We start from the raw sequence: 24,443 nt of genomic DNA on the forward strand, positions 1-24,443 counted from the left end.
TCACTTCAGTGGATCCTTTGTTCCATGTTATGTTTTACCAACCAAAGCATCTTGCCACAAAGAACCACAGTCAAGGCACAAAGGTAAGAGGAGAGTCTGGACAAAGTCCTGTTGAGGTGGTAGGAGGAAGTGAAACACTCTCAATAAACTGCAGTTTCTTGTCCCAATCTTCTGTGAATCCCTGATCACCCAAGTAGCAGATATTCCAAATCATTTTAGTTTGGTTTGGCATGCATTGCTTTAACCTTTTTTGACAACATATGTACCCTACAAGTTGTTTATTTTGGCCTAATGTTAAAATGATTTACATTCTCTGATAGGGGAAATGGCAAAAGGTGAAGGATGGCAACAAATATGCAAGAGACTGGCTCTTGTGAACACTAGTTCCAGGCCATATGAACATAGGCTAAAGGAGGTTGCCTATGTGACACTTTGCTCTACATACCCTGTCTTCTACCCTGTCCTCAGGGTGAGGAAGACTCCATTTTCCTTCTCCCTTTTTGGCTTGGACACCTTAACCAAGTAACAAGGCTGACAACTTGGGAGCAGATACTTAGTAACATTCTTTAAGGCCAGGGCTTTGGATAGAAATACCTTTCTCTTTCCTCTAATACTTGACTGTCCTTTCCAGGTCCCCTTGGGAAAGCAGTGAAAGGGTAGACATGTCTTGAGGGGTCTCTGGCACCTCACCTCTGCAGGAGAAAGGTGACTGACCGATTCTTGGAGACAACCAACTCTAAGGAGACAGGCAATAAGCCAGCTTTGCTGAAGGCTGAGGCAGGGACTTGGGTTCTCCTCTCATTTCTTCTCACCCTCTCCTCCCCACATTCCTACCTCTGGCCAATCCTACTCATAATGGCAACTTACTCTGGGAGTAGAAGACCAAAGAAACTGTTAGGAATCTGTTCCTTTAGCCCCTTTCCCAACTTCCTTTCTAATCTTCTTGATGCCCAATCTCTGCTCTCAAAAACAAAAAACAAACAAAAAAACTCCTTAACTTCTAGACCCACAAGAGCAACTATCATTCATCTTTATTTTAGTCTAGAGGTACACAGACCCCTCTGATCTTTCTCAACAAATAAGAACCCCTTAAAAGAACGTACAGGGGTTTCTGTTTCCTCTTCTGGTTTTGAGCAAGTCAGACCCTCTCACAGACTTTTTGTTTCTGGAAAAGCCTCTCCTTCCTTCCTAACCTATCCATGTGCAATAGAAAACCTGATGGACTTCAGGGGAGATAACCCCTGGGAACTAATTCCCCACCCTGACGGTTAGGAGAGAGACAGCTGTGTGCTCATCCCAGACCAGTCCTACATACTCCTCCATATAAACCATTCTAGAAACCAAGGTGCTTCTCCTAAACAGTGCAGGACTGGAACCAGGCAGACATGAAGACGTTCCAGCAGGTCACAGGAAGGAAGGCCCATAGCTCTTGACCCTGACTCACCCCAATTATTCCCACATCCCTACCTGTCACTCCCAATCTGTTGGGGGCCTGATTGTAAGTGGTGCAGCATTCTTCCGACCAGCACGGATGCCTGGATAGAAGAGGGGCCAAAGTTTCTCAGTAAAAGTATCAGTAAAGGTGTAGATATGAGAGCGGTCTGTGACATTGTAAAAAGACAGTGTGCCGGCCTCATAGTCTAGGAATATGCCTACCCGTTTGGGTTTCACCTTGATGTGCAAAGGGGTAAAAGGCGTGGTGGTGGCTGCATATTTGTCCCCGTTCCACAGCCGCACCCGCCAGTAGCCAGTCTCAGGGAGTGGAGTCAGCTCGCCCTTTCGGCTTACGGAGTCCCGGCACACGCCCACTGCCCAGTGGGTCTTATCACCCACCTCCACCTCCCAGTAGTGTCGGCCTGAGGTGAAGCCCTCAGTAGCCAGGACACAAGGATAGAAGGTGAATCGCCGTGGTGTGTCAGGGAGATCCCGGAGTCTTGTCTCCACAAACTTGACGCTCTTACGATCTTCGGACAGGACTAGGTTAGGGTGAGCAGTCTCTGGGTCCAGGGTCACATCCGCTGGCGGGAGAAGCCAGAGTGGGGAGCTAGATGAGGATGGGAATAGCTAAATGCCCCTGCCTCACTCTCCCAGCCTGCCTTTACAAACTTGTTTCCTTAAAGGTCCCCAGAACACCATGGTTTAACTTTCTCAATCCATGCTGTCACCTAAGGGAGAGGAGGGAACAACAGCTTCCCTTCTTACCCTGGCCCTGAAGTAAACAGATAATAATCTCAATTCTGCAAGGGCTGATGGTTTAGGCTCCTGCCTTATCCCTTTTTCATCCCCCTGTGACATCATCTCACTGAGTGATGAAGCACAAGTCACAGTCCAAGGGCCAGAAAGGACAGAAAATGTTAAGAAAGATACACAGCAAGACAGCAGTATGGTCCAGGGATAGGGTGACCATGTATCTGGTTTCCTGGAACAGTCCTGGTTTGTGACTATTTTCTCTGAGTAAATATTAATGGCACTCCCTCTCGTTCTCAAAAAAGGACAAGTTTAGGCATATTATTTAACTTCTATGGGTCCCTATTTAGAAAAGTGTGGGCCTAAGAGTAGATGACACCTAAGCTCTGTCACTCACAGTGAGATTGAAAGCCAGGTAAAGGGGTGGGTGTGGCCATGGGCACAAAATGACAGATGGTACAACTGGAGCCCAGATAAAGTGGGACTTAAAGACTTTCTTCTCTGCTGATTTCCTCTGCTAGTTTATTTTTGGGAACAACTCACCAATTAGCTGTTTAAGGATTTTCCTTAGGGCAAAGTACTGTCGGGGGAAATTGCTGAAGTTCTTTTCCAGCTCTATGGACACTGAAGTCACCTCCATGGTCTTCACCTTCTCACATCTAGGAGGGATAGGGAGATAGGGGAAGAAAGGGCAGGGTCAGGGGAAGCTCCAGCTGAGTGAGTATGCAGATATTGTCATATTTAGGGAGAAACTAAAATTCTCCATCCTCCCATTTTCTCCCTCCTCCCTGAAGACAAGTACTTACTGCTTTCTTTTGCCAATCTATGGAGAGCCATAGGGTCCCCTGGACAGAGTCTTATTTTAAGAATGAGTCTCAGAACTTTCTGGGGGTATTGCTATATTTCATGCAAATGGGTAATCACCCTCCCCACTCTCCCAACCCCTTCCTTTGTCTGTCTTGTTTGGACACATTTCCACCCATGGACAAAGGTAGCACCTGGTTCTACATTACCTTGGTTTCTTCCTTACCAAGTTAGTCCTGATGCTCAATGGGGAAATGGTAATGTACTCTTACTCCCAATGATTTGCTCTCTAACAGCCTTCATGGACGCAATGAACCTTCTCCCACATCCTATCCAGACACTGTGTGACTTTCCCATCATTCTCCCCTACTCCTTACTGTACCCTTGGTTTCTAAGCCAAGACCTAACTCACTCAAAGAGATGCAAGAATCACTTACTTTTCCAGGGTACTTTTGACATCCTAGAGGGAAGGAGAAAAGAAAGCAATATTGGTCCTGGTAGTCAAGGGTCCTAAAGGCAAAAGGTTCCCCCTCCTCCCCAAAATTCTAGATCTATAAAATAGGAATAGGGCAATCTGAGGGTCAAAATGCAAAGGGAAGAGCTCCAGAGGGATCAGAGTACATCTTTCCCAATCTGATCTCTGTTTTCAACTTTTGGATAGCATCAAGCTTGGTAATTTATATCACTTCCAAATGGTTTCTTGTGTGTTTGTCTTGCTCCTCAAGGACACTGGGAGCTCAATGCAAGGGACAGGGATTGTGTCTGCTCTATACTCTGTCCCCCAAGTACCAACCACACACCTGTCTCCTTGAGGATCAGTACAGACTGGTGGCATTGGAATGAATCACTTTCCTGTTGTTGTTGTTGTTATCCCCATCTGGTACTGGTTAATAAACATTGATAATTGTGTGCCAATCCTGATTTTTGAATACTTGGGGTCCAGAAGACAAAGAAGACAAATCTTTGCCCCCCAAGGATTTCCCAGTTTAATGTGGAAGGCAGAACACACATACATGAAAGGACACAAGAATAAGTACCAAGCAATACATAACATGCAGATAAATGTACAATGAAGCCTCACTGATTCAAATGCTGGTAATCTGATCTCTAAAAAGAGATATGTTTCCTACAACCTTGCTAACACCATTCATCTGCTTAAAAGAACAAATTATTTCAAACATTTTAGAGTCATTATTTACATAGCAAAAGTTAATATATTATTTATACATAATTTCAAGTGTCCTTCAAACTAGGTTTCTATTTTTTTGTTTGTTTGTTTGTTTTTAGCACTAGGTAAATCAAGTTCCAGGACCTAAAAGTAATGGCAACTGCATTCACATAATTTTTAATGTATAGTTTTTTCACTGATTCAGACTAGATTTCCCTCCTTTCAAAGGAGTGAATTTTTTCTTTGGTACAAATTAAGCACATATTGTTCACAAGACATAAGAACACAGAAATGATTAGAAGGGGATGGGAGAAATCAGAAGAAGACTTTCTGTAGAAAAAGATCCTTTGAGCATGTCTGGAAGAAAGAACTGGATTAGAGAAGCAGAGCAGGAGGGTGAGCATCCCAGGTTGACAGAATGGCCTGTGCAAAGCTATACTGCACTTGACCTGAGAGGCTATACAGGGGCAAAGGTCGAACCTTAAGCATCTCGAAGCCCGACTGTAAGCACTTGCCCTCCACCTCAGCAGCCAAGTGGGCCAGGTCCCGGCGCCTGTCTCCAAGGTGAGCAGCATTTTCTCGGAGGCGCTGTAGAATGTCCTGTTCCTCCTCCTCCAGGCGTGAAAGCAACATCTGCTGTTCTTCATCCAGCCGCCTATGAAGCTCTTCAAATTCCTTTAAGATCTGTTGTCGGCGACACTCCACTAGTCTCTAAGAAAACAGGGAAAGCATTATACTTAACAGGGCCAGTGGGGCATAAGGGAGCCTTTCCCTACCCACCATGTGTATGAATTAACAGATTTCCAGTGTCATTGCAAATACTCTAACAGGACACTCATGTTTCTCTCCATTGAAATCTCCTCTAAGTAATGGCTCCATCCCCATTATCACCCCTACTGGTGACTTGGGAGTGAAGACTACTGGGGAGATTAAAAAAAAATCAGTGTTTAAAAAAATTTTAATTTTAGGGGTGCCTGAGTGGCTCAGTCAGTTAAGCGTCCAACTCTTGACTTCAGCTCAGGTCATGATCTCATGGTTCATGAGTTCAAGCCCCACATAGGGCTCTGTGGAGGCAACACAGAGCCTGCTTGGGATTCTGTCCCCTGCTCTCTGTCCCTCCCCTGCTTGCTCTCTGTCTTTCTCTCAAATAAAAATAAACTTTAAAAAAATTATTTGAAAAAATATTTAATTTTCTTTATTAAATTAACTTCTAAAAAAGCTATACTTCTGGTTTGGTGAAAAAAATGCAAAATATAAGAACTCAATAATATAGAGACATCTATTATTATGGATACAAGATATTTTTGCTAGTTCCAATGCTAAAGTTATAGCTAATGAAATTTATCAAGAAAAGGAAAATAATAAATACTGGGAAGTTGGAGACCAGATGATCATCATTTGTATATTGCTAGACATCTACCCACTAAAAACCAGAGACCAACTGAAAAAGTATCAGAATCAGTAAGATTTTAGTTATGAGTTGTTACCAAATATATACAGTTGACTGTTGAACAACATGAGTTTGAACTGTGAGAGTCCACTTATACACAGAATTTTTTGGTTCAATATGGTATAGTACCATAAAGGTATTTTCTTTTCCTTATGATTTTCTCAGTAAGTTTCCTTTCTCTAGCTCACTTTATTGTGAGAATATAGTATACAATACAAACATATAAAATAGGTATTAATCACTTTTTATGTCATCACTAATGCTTCTGGTCAACAGTAGGCTATTAAGAATTAAGTTTTTGGGGAGTTGAAAGTTATATGCTGATTTTTGACTGGACTGGGGTTGGTACCCCTAACTTTGTTGTTCAAGGGTCAACTGTATATAGATTTCAGGGAATAACATGTTAACAGTTTCAAGTCACTTCAGACAACTGACAGTTCCCATCCCAGGAATAGGTTCCAGAAATTTGTTAGTGAATTATATATTGAAATTTGACGTTTTTCTCTCAGCTACCACACAGACTTAAACCTTTAACATTCCTGAAATTTGATAATATGGGACTAAAACACGAGCCATAATACTTTCTGAGGGTTATTAGCAAGCACATCCTTCCTTCTCTACCTCCACTGCAACAAGTGATCTGCTCAGACGTATTCTCCAAGTGTCATATGACTGATGGGGAGAAATAAACCCAAGAGGGAAGCAAGAGAGAAGCAGAGATTGGGACTCTGGAAGTAAAATGCAGATAGAAACTGAAAGGTACGGCTGAGGGTGAATACAGAGGGGCTGCAAAGCCTTACAAGCCTGGTGTTTCTGGATTTCAAGCTAATTCTCAGCAGAGGCTGGCTAGCTCCAGTTCTAGAGTTGTTGCTTCCCACTCTACTGCTGCCTTCTCAGGTACACACTGGAACAAAATATATTCTTAACACATTTACTCTGTGAAAATTAATAAAAGGAAACCTGGCTAAAATGGTCAGGTTGCCAGCAGGGGGAGCACTCACGCCCCACCACTGGTCAATTGTTATCCCAACAGGTAGAGATGTACCTTATAGGTCCATACTACCTTACTACACCAGCAGGAGGAAGAAACGTTTTCTTTTTGCAGTCAACAAGCCCAGCCAATGATAGACTGTCACAACCTAGCCAATAAAAAGTCACTATACTCTGAACTCCGAGTTTACTCCAAGGATTTTCTTCCCAATCCCCGCCTTTCCTATATAAGAGTGGTCCTCTCCTTTGTTCTCTGGACTTGCCTATGGTTTTGCCTTAACTTGCTTGTCCTGAATTGCAGTTCTCTGCTATTCCTGAATAAACTCAATTATGCTGATAAAATAACTGAATTTTCTAAGGTTACCAACCCTTGAAATACAACCTTTTTTCCTGTGTGTGTTTGTGTGTCTGTGTGTCTGTGTGTCTACATGTGTGTCTATGTTGAGAGGTGATGTATGGGTAGAATTTAGGATTAATAACTATGTTTAATAGGAACCCAAAGGGGTCTCTCTTATATAATCCCATCATTCTTCTCTTTTTTTTTCCCCACTCTATAGTTGTATGGCAGTGGTTCTTAATGAAGGTGTTACTTCCCACTAGGGATATTTTAGAAACAAGGGGCATCTTTTTGTTTGCCATAATAGGGGGTACTCTGGTGGGCTGCTAGCACTCCAATGTGTGAGATGACCCTGCAACATGCACAGTCCTGCATCATTTTCTATGTTCCGCTGGATATTCAAAAACATAGGCCTAGACTTAAATGCCATTTTATACATAAGCAGAGTAATTCTTACCCAATTTTAATATACCTGATTTTTTCAGAAACAGCTGAATAAAACTAAGACTGTATTTTGTTTTTCTTAGAACTTTATCAAAAGTTACTTATCATTTTGAAAAATTATGTCACTAAGAGCTAAGCTGCTTGTGGTGCTTGTCAACATTACTACGCAATTACCTGAGTCTGAATTTGTATTTGTTGCATTGTTGATGGTGTCACAGAGAGATGCAAGGATAAAACTATATTGTGGTGTCTTTCAGGATAGTAATGCCCAAATATTTACATACCAGATTTTATTATAAATCACTTTCCTCTATGTTGTGTGTGTGTGTGTGTGTGTGTGTGTGTGTGTGTGTGTGTGTTTGGGCATAATAATCTCTTTTTAAAATTATGCAGATAAGTTATTTTATCTATAATTTCCACTTCAGCATGGTTAATTACAAATTATTTATTTTTAAAAGGGGCATTGGGTCTGATTCTGGAAATAGGGATGAGGGAGAGGTTTCGGAGAATTCAAATGGTTACAAAAGGAATGTTGGTGGTAGTTTCAGAGACCACTGAATTTTTAAAAATACCACAGTTCTGTTCAAGCATTTAAAAGGTTTTTAAAAATTTTTATTCCCCTCTTTATTCTTTACCTTTAAGAAGGTGATCAACAGGAACAGGAAAGTTAATGACTGGGAATAAGCTTCGTTTTCACATATTTTAAGTTTCTCAGGAGCCCTCCAAAAGAACAAAGAACTTTTTTTTAAAGTTCACCTTTGCAATCAAAATTAATTAATATTTTAAAAGTTCAAAATCTTGTTTTATTCAAATATATAAAGGACTAAGGTAATACTTAGTAATACTTAATAATACTTGCTTTCTGTCAAAATGTTGTCATTGTTAAAAAATTAGTGTTCCTACTATTTTCAAAGTTGTGTTTAATCTCTGGTGATCCCTAAATCTCAACTCCAAAAGCGAATTATTTCTTCTGGAAGCTTTTAATGAGGTCAAATTTCTATGTTGTCTTCTTATGAATTTGCAACTGTGCTTTTTGTGCCATGTCATTATCTGTTTTCTCTACTTGACTGTAAGCTTAAGCAGGACAGGGACTGTGTGTTTGCTCATCCTTGTTCCCCAGTGTCAAACACAGAATTTGGTCTATACTGGAAACTTAATACATATTTATAGATTCATGCAGAGCTAATATCCCTGATTTTGTCCCATACTGGCTATGTGATCTTGGACTAGAACTTATCCAAGTTGTTTCCTCCTGTGATAACTAGGGGTAATAATACTCACTTTACAAGAGATGTAAGTTCACCCTTGCTAAAGATGACCTTCAGGACTTCCTTCCCTTTGTCTGACAGCTCATCTAGGTCCCACTAAAACTTAACACAACTCTGTACATTTGGAATGTCATGGACACCCAATGAATTAACACACAGGACTCAATAAACAGTTATTACTGCCACTATTAGGAATTGTTCACTGTCCAATAAAATAAGACAGTTACCAAAATATCATGCTACAACTATGGGAATACATGAAAGAGAAGTAAAATTATATGAAAATTAAGAAAATCAATTTCTGAAGGGTCAAGAAAGGCTACATAGGAAGTGGCTTTTATCCTGCCTGAAGGACAGATAGGATCCTACAGATGTAGGGTAGACAGGGGAACAGTCTAGGAATGAACCAACATCATCTAGCATACCTGAGCTTACTTAAGAGAATGTAGTCCTAAAAGTCACTGGGCATTTTTGTGAGCTCTTGGTCAGTTGCTTCTTTCTTCCACCCCAGTGAGCCTTCCAAATTCTCCTCTCCTCAATCCCTCTAAGAAACTCCTATCCCTGCTCTCTCCCTGCCTCTCATTCCTGTTTTACAAGAAAAAAGACCAATGCGCATGAACTCCCTCAACTTGTCAGATGTAAAATATTCTGTCCATCCTTCCTTCACCTCTTACATCCTTCTCTACAATACTTAATTCATGACAAATACTTTAATGCAATGTTTAATGACAAAGAAGCCTAACAAAATACCATTGTTTTTAAGAGAAAAGCAGTTTTCCAATGAATCAGAACTGGTGGATTAAATAATGTATGGTTAATTGCCTGCAAAGCAGCCCAAATGGAATCACCTGCCTTTACCTTGAGCTCTCCAGGCTTCTTCTCCTCAGAGGACTTGCAGCGGGTGATCTCCTGCAATTTCTGCTCCAGGGGCTCCAGGCACTTCTGCAGTTTTTCCTGAGGGTGGGAAGTGGGAGAGGTGGGATTTTGGGGTGGCTGGCATATCCTACATTCAGAGGTTAACCCATTAGTTTGAAACCATTTGTTTGCTTCCTGTCTATCTCACCACCTCTTGATCCCACTTCTTTCTTTGTCTGTCATTTGGGGTGTCAACTTTTGGTCCCTCCTCCTGCAACCAGTCTGTCCCCATCATCTTCCTTGCTCACCAAGAACTTTCCTCTCACTGAATCTCACAGTTGTCCAGCTGTCACCAACTCCGTGTCCTTCCCCAATCCTGTCATTTTGTTACTCAAGTGACTGCCTATTATGGTCAAAGTGACTTTCTGTATTTTGATAGTCTTCTTTAAACTTGTCCTCTCATCCAACTCTAACCACCTGCAAATAAATCCGTATTACTTACACTGTAGACTACTTTAAATCTTGCTTCCAAGATTTTATTAACATAATTAAGCAAAATACTTGATACAGTGCTAACATATTAAAATATTTAGTTCCTACTACTTGAACATTTACCCTGTGTCCCAGCAGTACTTAAATCAGATGCCACATTATCCATTATCTGGGAAGATGCAAACATCTTAGTCTGGTGGGGATCAGTGTAAACTGATGTTATCTATTCCCAATACCAATGGGAAAATAAGGAACATTTTGAGCAGGGGGATAGAATGAAACCAGACTAGGGGCACCTGGGTGGCTCAGTTGGTTGAGTGTCCAACTTCGGCTCAGGTCATGCTCTCACAGTCTGTGGGTTTGAGCCCCGCATCAGGATCTGTGCTGACAGCTCAGAGCCTGGAGCCTGCTTCCGATCCTGTGTCTCCCTCTCTCTCTGCCTCTCCCCAACTCTCACTTTGTCTCACTCTGTCTCTTGAAAATAAATAAATGTAAAAAAAAAAAAAATGAAACCAGACTACTTTTCAGTTTTTCCTAAGTTTGATAATCTCCAAGTGGTTTCATTCATTTATATAATACATTACAACACCACACATATCCCCATGCTTGGGGATAACTGATTAGATGTACTCTGTGCCCTCTGTGTTTGTAGCTTTGAGGGGACTAGAGAGTAAAGACCAGTTATGGTCTTGCTGTTAGGAGCTTAGGATCCTTTACCTAGGGAGTCTCCCATCTTCTGTGCTCCTCCCTCATGCCCCATGTTGGCATCATGTGTGTGGTTCCCCACCTTGTACTCCTGTGTGGCATCATCCAGTGGCACGACGGTGTGGGCCCGGTGGGTGTGGGAAATTGCACATATCAAGCATACAGCCTCCTGGTCCTCATAGCAGAAAAGGCTGAGGGCCTCATGGTGCTGGGGGCAGAGGCTCTCATCTCGGATCTTCCGCTTGACAGCCTGGAGCTGCTTGGCAATTTCCACCATGCTGCCTAGCTGTCGATTAGGCCGGAGACTGCGGTAGCGAGATGTTTTTCGACAGACAGGACAAGGGAAGTCCCTCTCTAGGTCCTCCCACCAGCGGGTGATGCAAGCTTTGCAGAAGTTGTGCCCACACTCAATGATGACAGGCTCCTTCAGATACTCCAGGCAGACAGAGCAACTCGCCTCCACCTGTAAGTTCTCCAGAGCTGCAGCTGTGGAGGCTGCAGAGGCTCCAGCCTCTAACAGACTTGTTTCTGCCATTATTTAACTTAGGGATGAAAAGGGGGCAGAGAAAGAAAAATATTAGTTGGAGGTTTAATTTTTTTGTGTCCCTGGACTGGCATTTACTCCCATGATAAATCCTAACTCCAGTTATCCCCATCTTGGTATTTTACATTTTCTCTTCCACTAGATACAACTTCTCTTTTGTTTCTCTATTTCCAAACCTTGTGACTCCCAACCATCAGTCTAATTTTTTTCCTGTTCAGCAAACTGACACCCAACCACCAATCTCTTTTGTCTTTTACCTCTGCTTTCTCTTATTAGAGGCTTCTTTCAACTCTAGCCCAGCACACTTCTTCTGATCCAGGCTCAGTACACATGTATCTTAAAAGCAGACCATTGTATCCCTACTAGATATAGTTTTCTAATAGTGAGAAAGGATCTTGGGAAAGTGAAACATGCCATAAAAGTCCAAGTATTAAGATTTCTTAAGTATATTTTAAAGTTTAATGTTACAGAAGAGTTTTATTACAATAGCCCCCTGGAGCATAGGCTTCTCTGCCATTGTCCTATGTTTCAAGGGTAATAAAAGGAATATTAGGCAAGGGTAACAACCTCTTCTTTTCAGGAAAACTTGAAATTATTCTTCCCTTTATTAGAGTAGTCTAGGGGAAGTGTGTCTTCTTCTTGGAATGACATTATTCACCCAACATCTCATTTATTTGAGTGCACTTAGACATTTAGGACTGCTGAAAAGTGATTAATACGTGGCAACTACACTAAAGAGTATATACTTCTTGAGAGTATATACTTGAAAAGAAGGCTGACAAGTCTATCCTAAATATTCAGCAGTGACTGGAGTTTTGAAATAGCTACTGATAACTAATACCTTGGATGTACTGTGCCTCCAACTAGTAGGTTCTGGAGTGGCTGGGAATTAGAGAAAGAGGCAATTAAAGTCTCCCTCAAGTTAAGGCTCAAAATGTTGGAAATGCATCAAAGAGATTTATAAAGCTGGTCCCCCACTCCTTCCTTGAAAATCACCACTTTTATCGATGAAACCATGGATTTCTCTATCCACCCTCCCTTCCAACAGAAGAAAGGAAATTTAGTAGGTCTAAGTGCTAAGAAAGAAGTGGCCATGTGGTGAATAGGGTTAACAATGATTACTGTATATATTGTTGTTGGCACACATGAAAAGTGTTTAATTTGGAGTTGGAGCTGATACCTTATTTGGACCTGAATTCTTTCCTCAACTAGGAGAGAAGTTGAGTTAGATGATTTTTCTTTACCGAAGAGAATCCAACTAGTGAACCTGTCCCTTTTTTTCTAGAAATTAGGTGGTCTCCTCACCTGGGGTAAGTTGAACTGTATGCAGAGTTAGGGACCAGGATGGATCTAGACTGGCAAAGAAGTGGTGTGAAAGAGAAATGGGGAAAAGGTTAGGGATGCATAGAGAGGACTTGGAGTTACAGCCATAGTGAGGCCTCGGGTGCCTCCAGGTTGGTAATTTCTTTCCCTCTATTCCTTGTGTCTCAGTAGAAGGGCAAACTTGAGGGACGTCCTCATTTTGTTTCTACCACTGTCCGGGGTCCCACCTTGCGACCCTCTCCTGAGCGTCGTCCACAACTCATGCCCACCCTCGTCTCCATCTTCTCTCGCCAGATCTGGCGTAGGGGGATTGGAGAAGGGGAGAGGAAACGTCGTGGTTGACAGGGAGGGAGGAATGCGTGTCCAGGTGAGGAGAAGGTGTGACGTGAAGGTGGGATGCCCGCCGCTATGACGCAGCCGAGGCCCGCGGTGACGGCGTCAGAGTTTCACCCGGGGAGGCGAGCGGCAGCGGGACGGGGGAACGGCGGGGTAGCCAAGCAACGCCGGACGCGCTGACGTCGCCGGGGCGGCAAAACGTCCGCCCGGGCCCGAGGCGGGCGGAGGCAGCTGTGGTTACGTGCGGGGGGCCGGTGACGCAGTCGCGGGGCGCTGGGACGCGGCGTGCCGAGCCGGCCGGCGGGGGCAGGCCCCAGGGCCCGGGCGCGGCAGCGGGACAGCACCTACCTTCCCGGCTTCAGGTCCGGGAGTGCGGGGCGCGGAGCCGCCGGAGCGCTGCCTCCCTCCTTCCTCCTCCCCCCGCCCCCGCCCCGCAGCGCGACACACAATACTCGCCGGAAGCGGAAGCCGCGCCGAGAGGCTCGTGTCAGTGGAAGCCTTGGTGTCGGCTGGCGGCCGCCGCAAGGCCTAGCAGTGCCTGCGGAGAAGGAGAAGGAGGGGGTCAGAGGTGAGAAACAGCTGGAGGAATCAAGAGCGAGAAGGGACCCGGAGGGGCAGGTGGCCGAAATGCGGTCGTTCAGGTGACCCGAGGAATCCTCAGGAGAAAGAGGGCCGCGCATGCGCCTGGTTGAGCGCTGAAGCCCCATTGCCCGCAGGGCGCCGATGGGTGCCAGAGACCGCTGCAGTCCCACTCGGGCTGCGGACCCCGGCTCTGGCCACGCTTGCTGGTCCCGGGTGGGACTGGGAGCCGCTGGGGGCAGGGCAAGGGAGGTTGCGGACTTTGAGCTACACTTATCCTCTCTTCAGGCCAGTCCAGGGAGAAGGTGGCTAGCTGAGGCGGCGGCCAGTTACGTGGCGGACCTGCAAGTTTCGGCTGTCACGTCACTTCCGACTGGTTGAGTTTTAGCCTTTTAACATTACAGGATTAGGTAAATTGTCCCTGCCGTGGGCTTCAAATGCTCCTCGCATTCCTAGGCGGGCTTTAAAGACATTGTTTACCTCCCCCAGTGGAGTGGGAGCCCCGGGAGAGCTGCCATTCTGCTGCTCACCTTTCTATCCTAAGCTCTTCGCTCGCTGCCCGGCCTCTAGCAAGCGTGCGGTAAACACCTGTTAAGTGGGTGCGAGCCAAGTCCCATTTCTTTTCACTTTTCGGGCTATGACTTGAGATCTTCCCAAAGAGCAGATGATGCTTGTGTGGGAACTCCAGACTTTTGCATTATAGCCTTCCTGCTTTCCTCTTCTGTTACTGGAAGCTTTGCACGCCTGTGACTTTGGAGGAAGACTCTGCTGGTAGAGGTATGATGAGACTGGGGAGGAGGTCCTGAATAGAGGTGATGGAGCTGGGGAGGACCTAGTGCAGGGTAGAGGTGTGATGAGGCTGGGGAGGAGTTAGTGCTAGGAGTGTCTGACATTGTTCATAGAAAAGGCAGCTTGTCCCGCCTCTTCTCCCCCAACACTTGGTATGCAGAATGCTGACTGAAAGAGATGGGCAAATTTTGGTGTACCCTATAGGAGGAAATGGCCCAACGGCCTATCTTGTTCCTATGTAAGTTGTGATATTGTCTACACAGTGCAAGATTTAACCTTTTACTCCAGGGGGCCAGAGACGATTTACTTGCAGAAAATATCAAATGTAGGGATTTAGGGTCATGCATACTACATATAATTGGTCTACTTCCCCCCCCCCCCTTGTTTTTTCGGGTGGCCAATGATTTGAAGAGGATTAAACTTGGGAAATTAACATTTACTTTTTTTTCTCCTTGCTGTTTGACCATTAGGAATTTTAGTGGTGGTAAAATTTAGTTTACACAACGCCTCAATTCTAAGATAGGGTAGTTTGAAAGCCACTAACTGGGGAGTTAGCCTCTTTAGCTTCACCTTGGAGGGTGGCTGGTGGTGGTGAAGTTTGGTTTTGGTTTTGATTTGTTCATTTGTAACTTTTAAGGTGTTGCTAGCACTCCATTCTGGTTTTCTGTTTGTAGGTGATCAGGGATGTGGTTAGACTAAGGACATTCCCAGGAGGAAGTGCATTTCAAAGGTCTATGAAGAACGTGTTTGCCTGGAGAGTAATAGATAATTAACAAGACTTTATGCTGAATATGGAAGGAAAGGCTGGAGAATGTTTAGGTAAAAGTATAAAATTATGTAGGGCATGTAATGTGACACAGAACATAGGGGTTGGCAAATCTTTCCTGTAAAGAACCAGATAAGCTGTACTTTTGGCCTTGAGGCTCATACTTTCCTCTGTCTTTGTAGTGTGAAAACAGCATTAAACAATACCAAACAAATGACCATTGCTGTGTTCCAGTAAAACTTTTTGTATGGACACTTTTTGTATGTATTTTTTGATGGGAGCGGGGGAGCACATGTGAGGAAAGGGAAGAGGGAGAGAGAGGGAGAGAGAGGGAGGGAGGGGGGAGAGAGAGAGAGAGAGAGAGAGAGAGAGAGAGAGAGAGAGAGAAAATCTTAAGCAGGCTCCATGCCCATCGTGCAGCCTGACATGGGGCTCGATATCATGACTGGGAGGTCATGACCTGAGCTAAAATCAAGAATCAGACTCTTAACTGACTGATCCACCCAGGTGCCCCTACTTTTCTTTTGATTTTCCCCTCAGTCATTTAAAAATGTGAAAACCATTCTTAGCTTTCAGGCCATATAGACAGGTAGCAGACCATAGTTTATTGACCCCTGACATAGAACAATAATGAAGTGTACCCAGTATTTTTCAAGGGAGATTTGGGAAAGAGGGTGAACACAATGCTATGATTTTATTTCCATCGGTCTATGTAATAATCCACAAAATAATAATGAAGGAAGCCTCAATCTTCCCCCACATTTGTTATTATGAGTTGTGAAACTTGGTAGGCTGAGATTTATGAATGTAGTAGGATACAAACACATTCTTTAGTCAAAGAAGTGTCTATTCCTTGTTCAGAATTGAAAGGGATTGTAGTTCAGGAGATGTGGAATAACACTGATTTGTAATGTTGATTTATACCAAGGGATTTCTACCACAGGAGTATGAAAAAATTAATTATAGTAATGAGATAAAGGGTAATTAAAATTAAAAATATGTACATTTTAATACCGTTTTTATATCTGGAAAGGAGAAAAGATATCTTGAAGCCACTGAGTTTTATAGAGGTAATGAGTATAGTAGTAGCGCATGTAGAAAACTGGTTGAGGTCAGATATGGTAGGTTGGGGAGGGAGAGGGTTCACCTGTTCAGACATTTGAGATTCTTAGAAAAGGCAAAGCATCTAATTTTCCCCAACCACTTTTTTTTCAATTTCTCAAATTATGGAAAAATCACAAACAAATAGAGTGTTTTGTTTACATTTTATACTTCATAGTGGCTGTTTTTTCTTTCCAGTTCAGTGATACAGAGAGCTATCTCATTTTTTTTCAAGTCTGTGTTGTTACTTAATTGTGTATATGTATCATTGTGTATATGTATCATATGTATCATTTATTCAACCATTTTATTAAGAGTAAAGATTTAGGGGGTTCCTGAGTGGCTCAGTCAGTTGTGTCTGACTTCAGCTCAGGCCATGATGTCACAGTTTTGTGGGTTTGAGCCCTGTGTCGGGCTCTGTGCTGACAGGTCAGAGCCTGGAGCCTACTTTGGATTCTGTGTCTCCCTCTCTCGCTGTACCTCTCCTGCTTGCACTCTGTCTTTCTCTCAAAAATAAACATTAAAAAAATTTTTTAAAAAAAAGAAAGAATGAAATATGGCCTTTTGTAGCAACGTGGATGGAACTGGAGAGTGTTATGCTAAGTGAAATAAGTCATACAGAGAAAGACAGATACCATATGTTTTCACTCTTATGTGGATCCTGAGAAACTTAACAGAAGTCCATGGGGGAGGGGAAGAAAAAAAAAAAGAGGTTAGAGTGGGAGAGAGCCAAAGCATAAGAGACTCTTAAAAACTGGGAACAAACTGAGGGTTGATGGGGGGGTGGGAGGGAGGGGGAGGGTGGGTGATGGGTATTGAGGAGGGTACCTTTTGGGATGAGCACTGGGTGTTGTATGGAAACCAATTTGACAATAAATTTCATATTAAAAACAAACAAAAAAAGAGTAGACATTTACTTTCTTTCCAAGTCTTATTAAATAAAGGCTGTAGTGAAAATCTTATCTTGTTTTCCTCTGTTTTATTTAGATGTATAAATAGACATATAACATTGTATTAGTTTAAGGTGTACAATGTATAATGATTTGATATATTTACACATACATCATGCCATGTTTTAGTAGGACACATTTCTGGAAGTTGGGCTGCTAGGTCCAAATGCATGGGAATATAAAATTTTAATAGAGTCCTCTAGTTTCCTTCCCATAAAGTTGCACCTGTGTATACCCACACCAGCATATTATGAAATAGTCTGTTTCTCTACAATGGAGCCAGTGCTGAAAGTTTCATATTTAAAAAAATTTGCTAATGTTTTTCATTTAAGATTTGAATGATTGTATAACAGATTTTATTCTGCAGGTGCCATACATTTTTCAACTTTTTATTGGCAGATGGGAATTTATTTAGTTTCCTTTTTTTTTTTTTTTTTGCTGTTACACTAACAGTGTTATGGTAAATATTCTCTGAAGATATGTCCTTATAGATTTATATGTGCTAATAGATTTATTACTGAGAAAAGTTTCTGGGGTTGTTTTAATTAAAAAAAATTTTTTTAATGTTTATTTTTGAGAGAGAGAGCATGAGCGGGGGAGGGCAGAGAGAGAGGGAGACACAGAATCTGAAGTAGGCTCCACGCTCTGAGCTGTCAGCACAGAGCCTGACGTGGAGCTCGAGATCAGAGATCAAGACCTGAGCCGAAGGCAGACACTTAACCAACTGAGCCACCCAAGTGCCCCTGGGGTTTTAATTTTAATGGATATTGGGGTATTGTTTTTTCACAAGGGTGTTATTCCTTACATTTCCCTGGCAGCAATGTATGTGGTGGCCTCCTTTCCACATCCCCAGTAGACATAAGTATGATCTGTGTTTGTATGTTTTTCTAGTCAGTAAAGAAATGTCTTAGTTACTTGAATTGCATATCCTCTTCCTTAGTAATTTTGGGTATCTTTTTGTTATTGTTTGTTTGTCGGTGGGATTTTTCTTTGTATTTCCAATCTTTGCCCATTTTTCCTGTATGATTCTTTGTCTTTTTTATTCAATTGCTACATATATATAAAATATACGCATGACATGTTGTCTTTATTACAATATCCATCCTGACCTCCAAATTCTTATTTACTTTCCTAGATTTTAAAAAAAGTTTTTATTGAAATACCAGTTAACATACAGTATAATATTAGGTTCAGGTGTATGACACAGGGATTTGACACTTCCATACATCATCCAGTGCTTATTACAAGTGCACTCCTTAATCCCTATGACCTATTTAACCCATTTCCCCCCAACTGCCTCCCCACTGGTAACCATCAGTTTGTTCTCTATAGTTAAGGTCTGTTTCTGGATTTGTCTCTCTGTCTCTCCCCCCACTCTCCCCTGCCCTATGTTCGTTTGTTTTGTTTCTTAAGGTCCACATAGGAGTGAAATCATACAGTATCTGTCTTTCTCTGACTGACTGACTTCACTTAGCATAATACTCTCTGGCTCTATCCATGTTCTTGCAGATGGCAGGATTTCATTCTTTTTTTATGGCTGAGTAATATTCCAGTGTGTGTGTGTGTGTGTGTGTGTGTGTGTGTGTGTGTGTGTGTGTGTACACATCTTTATCCATTCATCAGTTGGTGGACATTTGGGTTCTTTCCATAATTTGGCTATTGTAGATAATGCTGCTATAAACATTGGGGTACATATGTCCCTTTGCTTAGTAATTTTAAATGGTTATTTTTAAATGGTTTTTTTTTAATTAATTTTTTTTTAATTTACATCCAAGTTAGCATATAGTGCAACAATGATTTCTGGAGTAGATTCCTTAATGCCCCTTACTCATTTAGCCCATCCGCCCTCCCATAACCCCTCCAGTAACCCTCTTGTTTGTTCTCCATATTTAAGAGTCTTATGTTTTGTCCCCCTCCCTGTTATATTATTTTTGCTTCCCTTCCCTTGTGCTCATCTGTTCTGTGTCTTAAAGTCCTCATATGAGTGAAGTCATATGATATTTGTCTTTCTCTGACTGACTAATTTTGCTTAGCATAATACCCTCTAGTTCCATCCACATAGTTGCAAATGGCAAGATTTCATTCTTTTTGATTGCTGAGTAATACTCCATTGTATATATATATCACATCTTATTTATCCATTCATCCATCACTGGACATTTGGGCTCTTTCCATACTTTGGCTATTGTTGATGCTGCTGCTATAAACATTAGGGTGCATGTGCCCCTTCAAAACAGCATACCTGTACCCTTGGATAAATACCTAGTAGTGCAATTGCTGGGTTGTAGAGGTTTTTTTTTTTTTTTAGGTTTTTATTTGTTTTGAGAGATTGAGAATGAGCAGGGGAGAGGCAGAGAAAGAAGGGGACAGAGGATCTGAAGCAGGCTCTGTGCTGACCGCAGAGAGTCCAATGTGGGGCTCGAACTCATGAACCGTGAGATCATGACCTGAGCTGAAGTTGGATGCTTAACCAACTGAGCCACCCAGGTGCCCCAACTTCGATTAGTATTTTTGTGTTCTTTGGGTAAATACATACTAGTGCAGTTGCTGGATCGTAGAATAGTTATATTTTTAACTTTTTGAGGAAACTCCACATTGTTTTCCAGAGTGACTGCACCGGTTTGCATTCTCACCAACAGTGCAAGAGAGTTCCCATTTCTCCACATCCTTGCCAATGCCTGTTGTTTCTTGTGTTGTTGATTTTAACCATTTTGTAGTTATGATTTGTGTTTCCCTGATGATGAGTGATGTTGAGCATCTTCTCATGTATCTCCTAGCCATCTGGATGTCTCCCTTGGAAAAATGTCTATTCATGTCTTCTGCCCATTTTTTAATTGGATTATTCATTTTGGGGGGGGGGGTTGAGTTGAGTTTTATAAGTCTTCATATATTTTGGATACTAACCCTTCATCAGGTATGTTGTTTGCAATGTCTTCTATTCCGTGGGTTGCCTTTTAGTTTTGTTGACTGTTTCCTTTGCTGTATAGAAGCTTTTTATCTTGATGAGGTCCTAATGGTTCATTTTTGCTTTTGCTTCTCTTGCCTCGGGAGATGTGTCTAGTAAGAAGTTGCTACAGCCAAGGTTAAGGAAGTTACTGCCTGTGTTCTCCTCTAGGATTTTAATGGTTTCATGTCTCACATTTAGGTCTTTAATCCATTTTGAATTTATTTTTGTGTATGGTGAAAGAGAGCGGTCCAGTTTCATTTTTTGCATGTTGCTGTCCAGTTTTCCCAGCACCATTTGTTAAAGAGACTTTATCCCAATGGACTTTCCAGCTTTGTTGAAGATTAATTGACCCTATAGTTGTGGGTTCATTTCTGCAGTTCCTATTCTGTTGAGGTATATTTCCTATAACCCTACTTTGTTGAGGGTTTTTATCATGAATGGATGTTGTACTTTGTCTCATGCTTTTCCTGCATCTGTTGAAATGATCATGTAGTTCTTATCCTTTCTTTTATTAATGTGGTGCATCATGTTGATTGATTTCAGAATATTGAACCCTTGCAGCCTAGGAATAATCCCACTTGATCATGGTGAATGATTCTTTTAATGTATTGTTGGATTTGGTTTGCTAGTATTTAATTGAGAATTTTTGAATCCATGTTTATCAGGGATCATGACCTGTAGTTCTTTTTTAGTGGAGTCTTTGTTTTTGGTGTTAGGGTAATGCTGGCCTTATAGAACGAATTTGGAAGTTTTCCCTTTTTTCCCCTAATTTTTGGAATAGTTTGGAATAGTTGAGGTATTAACTGTTCTTTAAACGTTTGGTAGAATCCATCTGTGAAGCCATCTGGCCCTGGACTTTTGTTTGTTGGGAGATTTTTTTATTACTAATTCAGTTTCTTTGCTGGCAGTCGTTCTGTTCAAGTTTTCTACTTCTTCCTGTTTCAGTTTTGGTAGTTCATGTGTTCTTAGAAGGTTATCTGTTTCTTCCAGGTTATCCAGTTTGTTGGTATATAGTTTTTCATAATATTCTCTTAATAATTGTATTTCTTTGGTGTTTGAGCCTTAGTATTTTTGATCTGTAAATAGTATATAACATGAGAGTGTCATAAAGATGATTTTATTCAAAGGAATTGTTTAAAGTTAGATTTATGATATGAAAGTTTTATTTGTAGTTTGGTATTTCTAAGATACTTGTCACCTCATGTATTTACATATACTTTATTTCATTTAGAGTGAACTGCAGCATCCAAATGCATGATGATGAAATTGCAATTTGTCTGTGTCTGCATTATTTCTGGAAAACAGGTTTGAATGCAAAGGCAGAACCAAAGAAGTCTAGAATGAGAGCCTCAACAAGTAGTTTGTTTGTTTATTTATTTATTTATTTATTTATTTATTTATTTATTTGGATGTATGTTTTCATTTTTTTAAATATGAAATTTATTGTCAAATTGATTTCCATACAACACCCAGTGCTCATTCCAACAGATGCCCTCCTCAATGTCCATCACCCACTTTCCCCTCCCTCCCACCCCCACATCAACCCTCAGTTTATTCTCAGTTTTTAAGAGTCTCTTATGGTTTGGCTTGCTCCCTCTCTAACTTTTTTTTTCCTTCCCCTCTCCCATGGTCTTCTGTTAAGTTTCTCAGGATCCACATAAGAGTGAAAACATATGGTATCTGTCTTTCTCTGTGTGACTTATTTCACTTAGCAAACACTCTCCAGTTCCAAGGGCTAGTATCCAAAATCTATAAAGAACTCACCAAACTCCACACCCAAAAAACAAATTATCCAGTGAAGAAATGGGCAGAAAACATGAATAGACACTTCTCTAAAGAAGATATCCAGATGGCCAACAGGCACATGAAAAGATGCTCAACATCACTCCTCATCAGGGAAATACAAATCAAAACCACACTGAGATATCACCTCACACCAGTCAGAGTGGCTAAAATGAACAAATCAGGAGACTATAGATGCTGGAGAGGATGTGGAGAAACAGGAACCCTCTTGCACTGTTGGTGGGAATGCAAACTGGTGCAGCCCCTCTGGAAAACAGTGTGGAGGTTCCTCAGAAAGTTAAAAGAATTACCCTACAAGGCTCCAGTAGCACTACTGAGAATTTATCCCAAGGATACAGGAGTGCTGATTTGTAAGGGCACAATTACAAATTGTCTAATATGGGGTTCTTTATAGATTTTGGATACTAACCCTTTATCCAATATGTCATTTGCAAATATCTCCTCCCATTCTGACAGTGGCTGTTTAGTTTCATTGATTGTTTTCTTTGCTGTGCGGAAGCTTTTTATCTTGATGAGGTCCCAATAGTTCATTTTTGCTTTTATTTCCCTTCCCTTGGAGACATTTCAAGTAAGAATTTGCTGTGGTCGAGGTCTAAGAGGTTGCTGCATATTTTCTCCCATAGGATTTTGATGGTTTCCTAGTTCACATTCTTTAATCCATTTTGAATTTGTTTTTGTGTATGGTGTAAGAAAGTGGTCCAGTTTCATTCTTCTGCACGTCGCTGTCCAGTTCTCCCAGCACCATTTACTAAGGAGACTGTCTTTTTTCCATTGGATATTCTTTACTGCTTTGTCAAAGATTAGTTGGCCATACATTTGTGCGTCCATTTCTGGGTTCTCCATTCTATTCCATTCATCTGTGTGTCTGTTTTTTGTGCCAGTACCATACTGTCTTGATGATTACAGCTTTGTAATAACAGCTTGAAGTCCAAGATTGTGATGCCTCCAGCTTTGGTTTTCTTGTTCAACATTACTTTGGCTATTCAGGGTCTTTTTTGGTTCCATACGAATTTTAAGATTGTTTGTTCTAGCTCTGTGAAGAATGTGGTGCTATTTTGATTGAGATTGTATCGAATGTGTAGTTTGCTTTGGGTAGTAGAGACATTTTGACAATATTTGTTCTTCTGATCCATGATCATGGAATATTTTTTCATTTCTTTGTGTCTTTGTTTCTTTACTAAGCTTTCTATAGTTTTCAGCGAACAGATCTTGGTATTTTACGATTTTGGTGCAATAGTAAATGGGATCAATTCCCTGATATCTCTTTCTATTGTTTCATTATTGGTGTATAGAAATGCAGTTGATTTCTATACATTGATTTTATATTGTGCGACTTTGCTGAATTCGTGTATCAGCTCTAGCAGTGTTTTGGTGGAGTCTTTTGGGTTTTCCACGTAGAGTATTGCGTCATCTGCGAAGAGTGAAAGTTTGACTTCTTCTTTGCCAATTCGGATGCCTTTTATTTCTTTTTGATATCTGACTGCTGTGGCTAGGACTTCCAACACTATGATAAAAAAACAATGGTGAGAGTGAACATCCCTGTTGTGTTCCTGATCTCAGGAGGAAAGCTCTCAGTTTTACCCCATTAAGGATGATATTAGCTGTGAAACTTTTATGTATGGCTTTTATGATGTTATGTTTCTTCTATCCCAATTTTCTTGAGGCTTTTTATTAATAAAGGATGCTGTATTTTGTCAAATGCTTTTTTCTGCATCTATTGACAGGATCATATGGTTCTTATCCTTTTTTTCTATTAATGTGATGTATCATGTTGATTGATTTGCCAATATTGAACCAGCTCTGCAGCCCAGGAATGAATCTCACATGATCATGGTGAATAATTCTTTTAATGTACTGTTGAATTCGATCTGCTAGTATCTTGTTGAGAATTTTTGCTTCCAGGTTCGTCAGGGATATTGGCCTGTAATTCTCCTTTTTAGTGGGGTCTTGGTCTGGTTTGGGAATCAAAGTAATGCTGGCTTCATAGAATGAGTCCATTTCTATTTTTTGGAACAGTTTGAGCAGAGTAGGAATTAACTCTGCTTTAAATGTCTCCAGAATTCCCCTGGGAAGCCATCTGACCCAGGACTCTTATTTGTTGGGGGATTTTTGATAACCAATTCAATTTCTTCACTGGTTTGGGTCTGTTCAGATTTTCTGTTTCTTTCTGTTTGAGTTTTGGTGGTGTGGGGGTGTCTAGGAATTTGCTCATTTCTTCCAGATTGTCCAGTTTGTTGGCATATAATTTTTCATAGTAATCTCTAATAATTGTTTGTGTTTCTGTTGGTTGTACTCTTTCCTCTGTCATTTGTGATTTTATCTATTTGGGTCCTCTGTCTTTTCCTTTTGAGAAGTTTGACTAGGGTTTTATTAATTTTGTTTATTTTTTTAAACACCAGCTCTTAGACTCATTGATCTGTTCTACTGGTTTTTTGGATTCTATATTGTTTATTTCTGCTCTAATCTTTATTATTTCCTTTCTTCTGCTGGCTTTGGGCTTTATTTGCTGCTCCTTTTCTAGCTCTTTTAGATCTAAGGTCAGGTTGTATATTTGGGGCCTTTCTTGCTTCTTGAGTTAGGCCTGAAGTGCAGTGTATTTTCCTCT

The 24,443-nt window shown here is 41.4% G+C and overlaps 2 protein-coding genes across 5 annotated transcripts in view; one reads left to right on the forward strand and one right to left on the reverse strand.

Annotated features, from left to right (window-relative positions):
- TRIM39 (tripartite motif containing 39) lies at positions 1-13,340 on the reverse strand. 4 transcript variants are annotated; one of them, XM_040464826.1, is made up of 8 exons: positions 13,252-13,340; positions 10,783-11,242; positions 9,507-9,602; positions 4,640-4,870; positions 3,429-3,451; positions 2,731-2,846; positions 1,834-2,018; positions 1-1,535 (listed from the first exon to the last, which is right to left on the reverse strand). In XM_040464826.1, exons 2-8 carry the CDS (start codon positions 11,233-11,235, stop codon positions 1,464-1,466), a joined length of 1,176 nt encoding a protein of 391 aa, XP_040320760.1. In that variant the 5' UTR covers positions 11,236-11,242; positions 13,252-13,340; the 3' UTR covers positions 1-1,463. The 4 variants fall into 4 exon arrangements, with proteins under 4 accessions (XP_040320760.1, XP_040320757.1, XP_040320759.1 ...); XM_040464823.1 differs by having other exon boundaries at positions 1-2,018; positions 13,252-13,337; XM_040464825.1 differs by lacking the exon at positions 13,252-13,340 and adding an exon at positions 12,550-13,130 and having other exon boundaries at positions 1-2,018.
- Positions 12,589-24,443, forward strand: part of LOC121023105 (uncharacterized) — a 17,185-nt gene continuing 5,330 nt past the window's right edge. The window contains exons 1-3 of the mRNA XM_040464797.1: positions 12,589-12,637; positions 12,985-13,471; positions 14,186-14,259. Coding sequence (XP_040320731.1) covers positions 12,589-12,637; positions 12,985-13,471; positions 14,186-14,259 — 610 coding nt within the window. The remainder of the gene's footprint in view (positions 12,638-12,984; positions 13,472-14,185; positions 14,260-24,443) is intronic.

The sequence above is a fragment of the Herpailurus yagouaroundi genome, unplaced genomic scaffold (assembly GCF_014898765.1).
Source record: "Herpailurus yagouaroundi ecotype Mexico unplaced genomic scaffold, PumYag 511, whole genome shotgun sequence".
NCBI lineage: Eukaryota > Metazoa > Chordata > Mammalia > Carnivora > Felidae > Herpailurus > Herpailurus yagouaroundi.